We start from the raw sequence: 12,172 nt of genomic DNA, 5'->3' as shown, positions 1-12,172 counted from the left end.
GGGGGGCTCTGAAAGACATCAGACACATGTGCACCTCCATTCACCATACTCCTACTGGCCTGTCTCCTCCCTTTCTGTATCCTTCCTGGCCCGAATTTAAATCCGAAGTGACGAGAGTTTGCTAAGTAGGAAGCATGCTTTGTCCCCTGTCTCTCCCCAACCAGGGATCTGTTCTGTATCCAGCCTGTGCTAGGACTTGAGGTACTTCAATGAAAGACACATGGGTCACAGAGGAGCTCCCAGTCTCGTTACCTGACACATAGGGAGCAGCTCCCCATGACACACAAATTACGCCCAATGACAGCTGTGTCCCCAGTGTGGGGATGCCTCAAAGATGAAGCTGAGCATTGATGGCCCAGGGAAGTGTTGGAGGGAAAGAGGGAAAGGCTGGCCTGGGCTTGAGGGATTCATCGGACCCTTCCACCTGATGGATAAGGAGAAGGAAAAGATAAGGATAAGGAGAAGAAAGTTGGGGAAACTGGACCGTGTAGACAAGCAATCTGGATAATACGGGCCCAGTGCCAGTGAATCCATTAGATAGAATAGACAGTGCCCAGGGCCCATGGTACTTTTAAGGACCCCTGAAAATGTTTTGGTTTCATTTAAAATAATGAGAAAAAAGGAATATGATCCATCGTGGATTGTATTCATCTTTATACCAATGCAATTGTAAAATATAATTTTTAACTTTTTTTTTAATGGAGGAAGGGACCCACGCAAGAAGCAAAAGTGCTTGGGCCTCACAAAAGTCATAACACAATGCTATGTAGACCAAGCATAGCCCTCCTTTCTCCTGGTGACGGTTTTACTTTTTTTTTTTTAATCCTTATTTAACGACTTTCTTCTGGGCTTCTGTGTTTCCCTTTGGAACGGTCCCAGGCCCTGTTGGCCACCATTTTTGCCAGGAGAGCTGGTACGTACTCAGGGGTGGTTTCTGGGAGCTGGTGAAAGAGGCAAGACTGATAGGGCAGTTTTCACATTCTGGTAGGACTGTCACACTTGCTAATGACAAATACTCCAACTGAAAGTGACTTAAGCATTAAAGGCCTCAGATCATACACCAGAAAAATCCCAGGTTAGGTATAGCTTCAGGCACGGCTGGATCCAGGAGCTTAGTTGGTCTTAGGATTTTGTCTCCATCCTCCTGTTCTGCTTCCCTCTGTGTTGGCTTCATTCTCAAGCAGGATCTTCCTGCATGGTGGTCTTTAGCATTTCCAGGCTTTCATTGTCCTTTTGCCCAAAGTCCCAGTGGAAAAGAGCTTCTTTTTCATCATGGTTCCAAGAAAGCTCCTGGGGTAGAGTCTCATTGGACTGCCTTGAGTCACACGCCCAGCCAAAAACCAATCACTGTGGCCCAGGAGGGAGCCCATGGGTCAGGCCTGAGTCACAGGTGTGGAAGAACAAATCTAGGTGTAGTGTTCATCTCTGCCAGAATCCTCAGAGGCCAGAGTCGTCCTGAGCTGAGGGAAATATCCTGCAGAGCCTTTGTGGGGAGATGTGAAGGCTGCCACTGTCTGCATGTTGGCAGTGATTTGCTTTCCTCTTTCCTTCTTTTCTGTCTCCTGTCCTACCACCTCTGGCTCTCCCTCTCCCTTCTTGTTCTGTCCATCTGTTGCTTTATTTCTGTGTGTGTGTGTGTGTGTGTGTGTGTGTGTGTGTGTGTGTGTAGCTCCCTCTTGCTCTAGATCTTGCTCTCAGTCTCTCTTCCTCCACTGGGGGAAAACATCTCTCATCCAATGAGGTAGACTGATTTTTCAGAATTAGGATCTGTTGGGAATGCTGCCGGTGGAAGAAGATGTGTCTACAGGAGATGGGTCAGGTGCCTTGTGAGGACCCTCACAGCCCACCTTCCTGGGGGCTGAGGTCACTTCCAGTCATCCTGTGCATGCTGAATTTCCCCACAGCCCCTCGGCCTGGGAGGTGGAAGGCTGCTGTGGGCACTGGGTAGGAGGAGGGACAGAGAGAACAGTCTTGCTGGGCAGCCAGGCAGCAGCCACAGGGCATTCCCAGCAGGCTCCACCCCACGCCAAGAGCACCCCCTCAGAAAATGCTGCCTCACTCCTCCCAGAGTAGAGGCACACAGTATCCCTGGAGTGGGGTGAGACAGCTTCTCGTCTGCTTCCCCAGAAGGTCCCTTCTGTTGTTCCTTGTCAGGCTGCTGGTTTCTGAGAATGACAAGGGCAGGAAGATCATCCTGGAAGGTCAACAGCCAGCTTCAGGAGAGCCAGGTTCATGCTCCCTGCAGGTTCTCGCTGTTTCCTGTGTGGTCATGGTGGCGGCTGCTGAATCAGGAGCATCCTTTGGAGGAAAATTAAGTGCATTTCCTAAATGTTTACGTGCAAGCCTTCCCCAACCAAATCGGTCACCCAAGTACTGAGTTGCAGGAACAGTTGAGGGGGTGCTAGACTCTGAGAAAGGAAGTCTGGATTTGAAAGTCAGAGAGAGGCCTTCATGGCCCTGTGAACTTTGACGAGCCATGTAACCTCAGACCTCAGTTTCCTGACATGTAAGATGGGAATAACAAGAGAATTGTGACCTAGGTTACAATGAGGTTACATATGCAGAGAAGCTTAGCACAGTGTCTGGGACAACTAGGTGATAGGAAACATTAAGATTGTGTGTTCAGTATAAATCCTTTCTAATTCTGATCAAGAATCTGAGTCCAGGGGCACCTGAGTGGCTCAGTCGGTTAAGTGTCTGACTCTGGCTCAGGTCATGATCTCATGTGGGTTTGAATCCCGCATCATCTCTGTGCTGACAGCATGGAGCCTGCTTGGGATTCTCTCTCCCTCTCTCTCTCTGTCTCTCCCTCTCTGCCCCTCCCGCAGTTGCATTCTCTCTCTCTCTCTCTCTCTCTCTCTCTCTCTCTCTCTCTCTCTCTCTCAAAATAAAACCCCTGATTGTAAGCCAAATGTAAGCCAAATGAAAACATTGAGGCAGCCTGTCAATAGCATCTTTATTAATTGGATGCTAAATGAGGAACTAGGCTGCCAGATAAAGAAACTACTAAAATCAGTAACAGAAACATGATCATATAGTTACAATATGTCAGTTTTCAATTATAACTGCACCATTATTCTCTCACTGATACTTTCCTAAAATTCTCCCAGTTGACTTCCACTCCTTGCCCTCCATCTACATCTGGAAAGCCATTAAGCCGTTAGCTCTTTGGATGTATTGGGTGTCCATAAATGGGCTTTAGGAAATCTATTACGGGCAAAATTTCGTTTCTTTTGGAATGTGTGCCTCTGAGAAGAGGTGCATGGTTTTCATCAGATTATTCTAGGCATCTACTAGAAATCAGGGTGAGATTTCAATTTGCTTGCAGTTCATGATATTTCCTTTAATAATAATAATTTTTAAAAAGGCCAAGCGTACATAAAAGTGGAAGGAAGTTTTATATAATACCTGTCATCTAGTTTCTACAATTGTTACCATTTTGTTATATTTGTTTTATTGTGTATCTATCAATCCATCTTATTTTAATACATTTCAAAGTGAATTACAGCCATCAGTACAGTCTCCCTCCAAAGATGTTAGCATGCAATGCTGCACACAACAGGGGTCAGCATCGTTTATGGTCCTATTTTTCAAGTAAAATTCCATACACTGAAATGTATAAATCTTAACTGTATCATTCCCTGAGTTTTTACAGATGCAAAAACTTGTGTAACTCAAACCCCCAGCAGCATACAGAACATTTCCAACACCCTAGAAAGTTCCTTCATGCATTTTCCTGCCCAGTCCCTTACTCCCAAAGCCCAAGAAGCAACCACTGACCTGAAAATTTTTTTCATCATAAGTTAGTTTTGCCTGGTCCAGAACTTCATATAAATGGAATTGTGCAGAATAGTGTCTTTTGATCTGGCTTCTTTCATCTGGCATGACGTTTAGAGATTCATGCACGTTGTGGGTATTAGGTGAGGTTTTGACAGCATTAAAATGGTGTCACCATCAGTTACCACACAAATGCCCGATTCTGCCTGAATCATGGTCACCCATGGTCACCCATCTGGAAGAAATAAAGAACAACAGAAAAAGAGCATCAGCTCCTTCATTGCTAACTTGGCTAGTGTTCCTAAGCCCTAGTGCAGAGATGGTCAGCTGGCCCGTACCACGTGGCTTAGACCCAGAACCTAAAGAGGACCCTCCCTTCCTCTTTTATTTTAACCATTTATTGAGATATAATTCACATACCATACAATTCGTCCCTTTAAAGTATACCATTCAGCGGCACTAAATGTAGTCACAGATACATGCAACAATGACCACAGTCAGTTTTTATCACCACAGAAAGAAACCCCAAGCCCCCTAGCCATCATTTCTTACCTTCCCTGCCAAAAGCAACCACTAATCTACTTTCTGTCTCTATGGATTTGTCTCTTCTGGACATTTCGTATCGGTGGAATCATGCCATATGTGGCCCTTGTGTCTGAGCCACAGTGTTTCATTGAGCACAGTGTTTTCCAGGGTCATTCTATTGTTGCAGGTGTCTGGAATTTATTCCTTTTTGTGGCTGAATAATGTCCCATTATATGGGTAGACCACATTTTGTCAGTTGACGGACATTTGGGTTGTTTCCACTTTTTGGCTGTTATGAATAATGCTGTCATTAACATTTGTGTACAACTTTTGTGCAAACATACGTTTTTATTTTTCTTGGGTATACACCTAGGAGTGGAACTGGATAGCTCTACATTTAGTCATTTAAGGAACTTGCCAGAGTGCTTTCCAAAATGACTATTCCATTTTATATCACCACCAGCAGTGTGTGATCTTTGTCAACACTTATTATTCTCTGACTTGTCAATTCTTGCCATCCTAGTGGGTGTGAAATGGTATCTCATCGAGGTTTTAATTTGAATTCTCTCATGACTACTGAGGCTGAGCCTCTCCTCATGTGCTTGTCAGTTATATATCTTCCTTGGAGAAATGTGTCTCCAGATCCTCTGCCCATTTTAAAATTTGGTTATTTGGTTTTTTATTATTGAGTTGTAAGCGCTCTTTATATATTCTAGATAAAAGTTCCTTATCAGCTATATGATTTTCAAACATGTTCTGTTTGAAACATGGGCCTTTTCACTTTCTTGATGGTGTCCTCTGAAGCACAAAAGTTTTCTGATTTTGATGAAGTCTAATTCATCTGTTTTTGTTGTTTTTTTTTTCCTCTGGTTGCTCATGTTTTGGTGTTACATCTGAGAATCCTCAGCAAATCCAAAATCATGAAGATGTACCCTATGTTTTCTTTCAAGAGTCTTAGGTTTTAGGTCTTACGTTTAGATAATCCATTTTGAGTTAATTTTTGTATATGGCGTGAGGTAGTGGTCCAACTCCACTCCTTCTTTGTGTGTCGCTATCCATTCGTCCCACCACCATTCGTTTTAAAGATTATTCTTTCCCTCATTGAATGATCTTGGCTCCCTTATACAAAAATCAGTTGACCATAGATGCAGGGCTTTCCTCCTGGACCTCTAGTTCTAGTCCACTGAACTATATATGTCTATCCTTGTGCCAGCATCACACTGTCTTGATTACTGTTACTTTGTAGTACGTTTTGAGATCGGAAAGTGTGAATCCTCTAATTTTCTTCTTCTTCTTCAAGATTTTTTTTGTGGCTATTATGGGTTCTTTGCAATTCCATATGAATTTTAGAGTCAGCTTGTCAATTTCTATAGAGAAATCAGCTGGGATTCTAATCGGGATTCAGGGTGTAGACCAGTTGGGGAGTATTGCCATCTTAGCAGTGTTAAGTCTTCTGATCCACCTGTCACACATCATTTCAACTCAGCCTCAGTTTCCCCATCTGTAAAATGAGGATAGTACTGCAAATATTCTTGTGGGGAGTAAATGTGATAATGTAAGTAAAACACTTAACACGTGCTAAAAGCTTACTTTGTTCATGCAAAGTAATATCAAGTGTCAACTCATCCCAGGGAACTGTTCTACAAGTGGGAAAATTGCAGGTTATAAAATAAAAATCCCTGTCCTAATGGAGTTCGCATTCTCGTAGGAAGGATCTACAACAAACAGGTTTGAAAATAACATGTGCACATACGTGTGTGCACGTGCAGGCACACACACACACACACACACACACACACACACAAGTTCAGATTGTGCTAAGTGCTATGAAGAAGAAGAAAGCAAGGGAAACTGTTAGCGGTTTGACATTTGGTACTTTGGTAGTTGAGAGTGGTCAGGAAGGGCCTTGCTAAGGCAATGAAATTTGAGTACAGACCTGAATGAAATTAGGAAATGGCACACAATGGTCAATAAATATTTGTGGAATGTGAAAGAATGCAAATGTCTGAGAGAAGGTATTGCAAGGAGAGGCAATAATAACCAGTGCAAAGGCCTAGTGGCAGAAAAGGTTTGGCATGTTTTAAAAGCATCAAGAAGCCTCTATGAATGCTTATGCTGTGGTGTTTAGAGGTAAAATGTACTGATGTCTGCAACTTTAAAGTTGATTAAAAAAATAAGATGGGCAGATGGATGGATGGATAGATAAAAGGATGGATAGATAGGTGATAAAGCTAATACAGTAAGCTGTTAATGTAGGACTTAGGTGGCAGGCATATGCATGTTCACTGTAAAATTCTTTCAACTTTGTGTTTGAAAAACATCAGAATACAGTGTTGGCTTACATCAGAGTACAGAAGGCTGGTGAGGCCGTGCAGACCGGGTGAGGAGACAGCGGTAGGAAATTAAGCTGCAGAGGGCTCCAGGCTCAGAGCACGGAGGGGCCTCAGCAGCCCTGAGAAGACTTGGGTTTGGCTCTAAGCACAGTGGGAAGCCTTTAGAGGGATTTGAATGAGAGAGTTTCATGATCTGATTAGGATTTTAAAAGATCCCTCTGGCTGCTGTGTCTATCAAGCATGAATGAAAGTGGGGAGGCCAGGCAGAGGGACAGTAGTGGTCTGGACCAGGGCAGGGGCAGTGGAGATGGCGAGACGGGTCCGATTCAGGGTACACTTCAAAGGAGTTGCTTATGGATTGGGTGTGTGATGCTTAAGAGCAAGGCTTTGTCCCAAGCAAGCTGGCAGCCCGTTCTATTTCCTGAGATGGAGAAGACGAGGGAATTAAGTAAGTTTGGGGAGGGGTGTGTGGGAGAGTGACGGGGGGAGAGTCACATATTCTATTTCAGGTCTGATAAACCCAAATAAGAGACTTCCTAATAAATGGTGGCTATTATTACTTTTTCTACCACACACACTTACATAATGGCATCTGCAAACACACGTGCCTTCTCTCAGCTTATGGCTCAGCTCTGCTCCTCCTCTTTTCTTCTTTTCTTCTCCTTATATTTTCCCTTCCTCCTTCCCCCCACCCCCCACTCCCACCTCCAGACCTCCCCCAGTGACTGCTGGAGGCTCTGGAGATGAGGAAGGCAGGAACCAGAAACCCAGGCAGCCCCTCCACGCTCCTCCTGGTATGAGCAAACCTCTTCTGCTTTATCAGTGTGGGGAACTGGGCTCAAAGGAAGCCGCTGGGGTGGAACCCGAGAGCACACAGTCCTCTGGGTTCATTCAGCTCCTGATCTTGCAAACCCTCTGGCCTTTTTTGTCTCTGTGGATAGGCAGGCAGACAGGTTACCAGGCAGTGCTAGCCCATGGCTGGTGTGAGATCCGAAGATGCAGCCGAGAGAACAGAGATCTCCCATTTTACTGAGAAGCTAACTCTGAGTCAAGATCCGAGTTAATGTGGCCCATTTAGCTATGCTGTCATCTTGCATCAACTGTGTCAGAATAGCATTTAAAGACATTTGTCAGGAAGCCAGCTGCAGAAAGCTGGCCTGACTGCCTGAGGCCCAGTCCCTGTAGAAGGCTATCCCAGGCACTGAGGACCAGATGCATCCAACGGCCACTGCATCTCACAGGAGCACTGGCACAGTCTTCTTGAGCCAACTACTTATAGAGGGGAGCCCTGATGTGCATGCATGTGTGGTGGGGATTAACGGGGGAGAGGAACAAAGGAGGTTCCTCCTTCTGTTCTTTGACTTTTCATGCTGCCCTTAGCCCTTAGAAGTGCTTTAGCTCTGGTAACAACTCTCATATAGAGCTAACTATGTGCCAAGCACTGTTGCAAGCACTTTATATATAGTAACTCATTTAATCCTCATAACAGCCCTATAAGCTGTGTACTATTATTATCATTCCCATTTTACAGATGAGGGAACTGGGGCTTGGAAAGGAGAAACAAGTTCTTCAAGGGCACGCAGCTACAAAGCAGCAAAGCCAGGTGTTCTGGACTTGAGTCCTTAATGAGCAAGTGGGTGGCTGGAAGGACAGAGGGGGAAATCCGTAAAAATTCAGCAATAGAGAGTCAGCATGTATCTGCAGGCTAGAGAGAGCGGGGGCGGGGGGGTCACTTCATTACTTTTTTGTCCTATTAGAATGTAATGCACTTATTATGTTTGTATATGTAAATATATACATAAATAAATAGGTCTTATTTTTACAGTGTTAAACATCTTTGTGCTTGCTTTAAAGTATAAAGTACACAGCCAGTTTCCTACCAAGTATGGGCATCTCTTAGGGTACAGCTGTAACACAGATTAAGTAAATCATAGGCATAGCTCCCTTTCTCTTCCAAAGGTCTCTTCCCAAACCTCATTGGCTATTAGGAAAACCACATAAACTCCCCACAGCTTAGATTTCTTATCTGGACCTACCCCATAGGGCAAAATTTTATAATTATAAAAATTATAATCATAATCATGAGAGCAACTGAATACCTAATGTATGTCTGTACTAAGCAGAGCACTTTCATACCTTATGGTTTTTAAAAATCTATTGAAGTCTAGTACACTTCTTTCTTTTTTAATTGAGATACAATTGACATATAACATTAGGTTAGTTTCAGGTGCACAACATAATGATTTGATACATGTATTGGAAAGTGATAACCATGGTGAGTCTAGTTAACATCCATCCCTACTCGGATGTATGTATGTAGTCACCACACATAGTTACAAATTTTCTTTTCTTGTGATGAGAACTTTTAAGATTTACTACTCTCCGAGCAACTTTCAGTGCCATACAGTATTATTAGCTGTAGTCATCATGCTCGACATTACATCCCCAGGACTTACTTATTTTATAACTGAAAGCTTGTGCCCTCTGATCACCTTTACCCATTTTGCCAACTCCTTACCCCCTGCCTCTGGCAGCCACCAGTCTGTTCTCTGAGTTTGGTTTGTTTTTGCTGTTAGATTCCACACATAAGCGAGATCATATGGTATTTGTCTTTCTTTGCCTGACTTACTTCACTTCGCATAATGCCCTGAAGGTCAATCCATTTGTTTCAAATAGCAGATTTACCTTCTTTTTATGGCTGAATAATATTCCACTGTATCTGTATACCATATTTTCTTAATCCATCTATCCATCTATCTTTTCAAGTGAGTACTTTGTTTCCTGTGTATAAACATCCAGAAGTGGAATTACTGGATTATACAGTATTTCTAGTTTTAATTTTTTGAGGAAGCTCCATACTATTTTTTCCACAGTGGCTGCACCAGTTTACATTCCCCTAACAGGGCACCAGGGCTCCCTTTTCTCTACATCCTTGCCAACACTTGTTCTTTCTTTTCCTTTTCCTTTTTTTGTTTTGTTTTGTTTTGTTTTGTTTTGTTTTGTTTTTGAGAGAGAGAGAGAGAGATGCACACAAGCAGGAGAAGGACAGAGAGAGGAGAGAGAGAATCCCAAGCGGGCTCCATGCTCAGTGCAGAGCCCGACATGGGGCTCAATCTCATGACTGTGAGATCATGACCTGAGCCGAAATCAAGGGTCTGATGCTCAACCGACTGAGCCACCCAGGTGCCCCTTGGTTTTGTTTTGTTTTGTTTTGTTTTGTTGTGTTTTTATAATAGCTATTCTGACAGATGTCAGGTAATATCTCAGTCTGGTTTTGATTTGCATTTCCCTGATGATTAGTGATGTTGAGCACCTTTCCGTGTATCTGTTGGCCATCTGTAGGTCTACTTTCATGCGTTATATTTTAATCCTCCTAAAGGCAACTGAAGTGTACGGAGGTTATGTAACCTGCCCGAGGTCACGCAGAGAAGAGATGATGGAGCTGGGCACTAGGAATGCCTCAGGGGCAGGAGCCATATCCTCATTGCTTAACCCTGTCAGCAATGGCTTGTCAGTAATCAGTGAGGAATAAAGGCTTGATTGGTAAATGTGTGTGTGTGACGAGATAAACTTGAGCTGTGGCCCCAGTAAGAATTCTCCCTCCACCAAAATTTAGTCCATGGATGAATGTGCTACTCAGCTCAGGCTGCTAGAACAGAACTGGGTGGCTTAAACAACAGAGATTTATTTCCCCACAGCTCTGGAGGCTAGAAATCCAAAGTCAGGGAGCCATCAGGGTTGGTTTCTGGTGAAGCCTTTCCTCCTGGCTTGTGGACAGCTGCCTTCTCACTGTGTCCTCACTATGGCCTTTCCTCTGTGTACAGAGAGAATGAGAGAACTCTAGTATCTTGTCCTCTTCTTAGAGGGACGCCAGTCCTGCCAGATGAGGACTCCACCCTAATTACTCAACTTAACCTCAATTCCTCCCTAAACACCTGACTCCAAAATCCATCACATTGGGGGTAGGGCTTCAGCCTATGGATTTGGCAGGGGAGGGAGGGACACAGTTCAGTCCATAACAATGAGCTTTGAAGAGTTGTGGGAACCCTTAAAATTGTATACAGCATCTTTGCAAGGATGGGAGTCCACATACACCCAAAATGTTATAACCACAAAAAGTATTATAAGTGGACAGAGACAGAAAGGGTTCACAGACAAATGGAAATGAAACCTGCATTGAGAGGTAGAAGCAAGAGAAATTTCTTATAATATTATTTTAATTAGTGTTAAAAAGTGGAGAACAAGAGAGGCAGTGGAAAATGAGGAGATGGTGTGTCAGAAGTTAGATGGCCTGCCTGAGACCACAGCCTGGGGCGTGGATCTGAGCTAGAGCCCAGTGTCCTGAGCCCCAGCCCACATTGTTTCCACAGGCTTGCTGTCTCTGCTGCCCTACGGGAGCCAGGGCCATCTGAGCAAGGCTCCTCAGTGTCCTCCTGCTCACCTCATAGATGCTCTTTCCCTTGCTTTCTTTCTAGAAGTGGAGCAGATCGAGGCCATCGCCAAGTTTGACTACGTGGGGCGGTCCCCGCGTGAGCTGTCCTTCAAGAAGGGGGCCTCTCTGCTCCTGTACCACCGTGCCTCGGAGGACTGGTGGGAGGGTCGTCACAATGGCGTGGATGGACTCATCCCACATCAGTACATAGTCGTACAGGACATGTGAGTGGGAGTCAGGACCTTCTCTGAAGAATGCCGTGATTGATTAGTAATGTCTGGAATGGGCACAGGAAGGGGAGTACTGGGTTGTATGCCAGCCGTTTGCTCTTCCCGGTGTGGTATACCTGGTCTTTTGTAAGAATGGGTTGTATCTACCTTCCCCTTAAATAGTGATCCCCTTAACAAATAAGCAAATTGCCCATCCTTCAGCGTGCACAGAGACAGTGTTTGGTGCCTTTGGCTCACCATCCTGACCCACCTGCCAGCCTCCAGGGCATTCATCACCTGCCCTGGTTCTCAGCATCCAGTGGATCTCGCCATATTCCTCCACTCTCCCGAACCATGCCTGTACTCAGCGGCCAGCCCACTGCCCCCTCACTCTCCACCATTCTCTGTCCCCCAAGTGGCTTTCTCAGAGGATGGGCAGAAACCATGATCCCCTCATTTCCACCGAGTGGGGTACTGTTATTTTTAAAAAATAATATCAGGCACACACACACACACACAAAGAAAGACCTGTATCCCAAATACCTAGAGCTACCAGAATGTCCAGAAAGTCTATACCTTCTCTTCTTTGAAGGCCATCGAAGCTTCCTACAACACACACTCCCTCTGAGCTTTGGTCAGGCTCAGGTCGAACTGCTGTATCAACAAAGTAGCCACCATGCTGGACCTCAAGGGAAGGGGGGGACAAAGGCATAAGTTTTGATGGCACAGGGAATGGTGTGAAACCAGAGAAAAGTCCAAGGCCAGGCAGACAACAACAGAAATGCCAGTGGAGGACCCTCAGCAGCCCTCTGATGTCCCCAGGCTTCTGGAAGGGAGAGGGCAGTGGGAAGAGGCAAGCAGGGCTCCCCAGCAACTTCAAGCCACCCCACAATCAT

At 44.7% G+C, this 12,172-nt stretch overlaps 1 protein-coding gene across 3 annotated transcripts in view; it reads left to right on the top strand.

Moving 5' to 3' along the window:
- Positions 1-12,172, top strand: part of SRGAP3 (SLIT-ROBO Rho GTPase activating protein 3) — a 257,900-nt gene that overhangs the window by 239,234 nt on the left and 6,494 nt on the right. For all 3 annotated transcript variants that reach the window (XM_047096125.1, XM_047096124.1, XM_047096123.1), the window contains one exon: positions 11,111-11,291. In XM_047096125.1, the coding sequence (XP_046952081.1) occupies positions 11,111-11,291 (181 nt within the window). The remainder of the gene's footprint in view (positions 1-11,110; positions 11,292-12,172) is intronic.

This window comes from Lynx rufus, unplaced genomic scaffold (genome assembly GCF_022079265.1).
Source record: "Lynx rufus isolate CCGP_SWC_20201006 ecotype Redwood Valley unplaced genomic scaffold, mLynRuf1.p SCAF_4, whole genome shotgun sequence".
NCBI lineage: Eukaryota > Metazoa > Chordata > Mammalia > Carnivora > Felidae > Lynx > Lynx rufus.
Note: the sequence above shows the minus strand (reverse complement) of the source record. Positions and strands in the feature narration are given on the sequence as shown.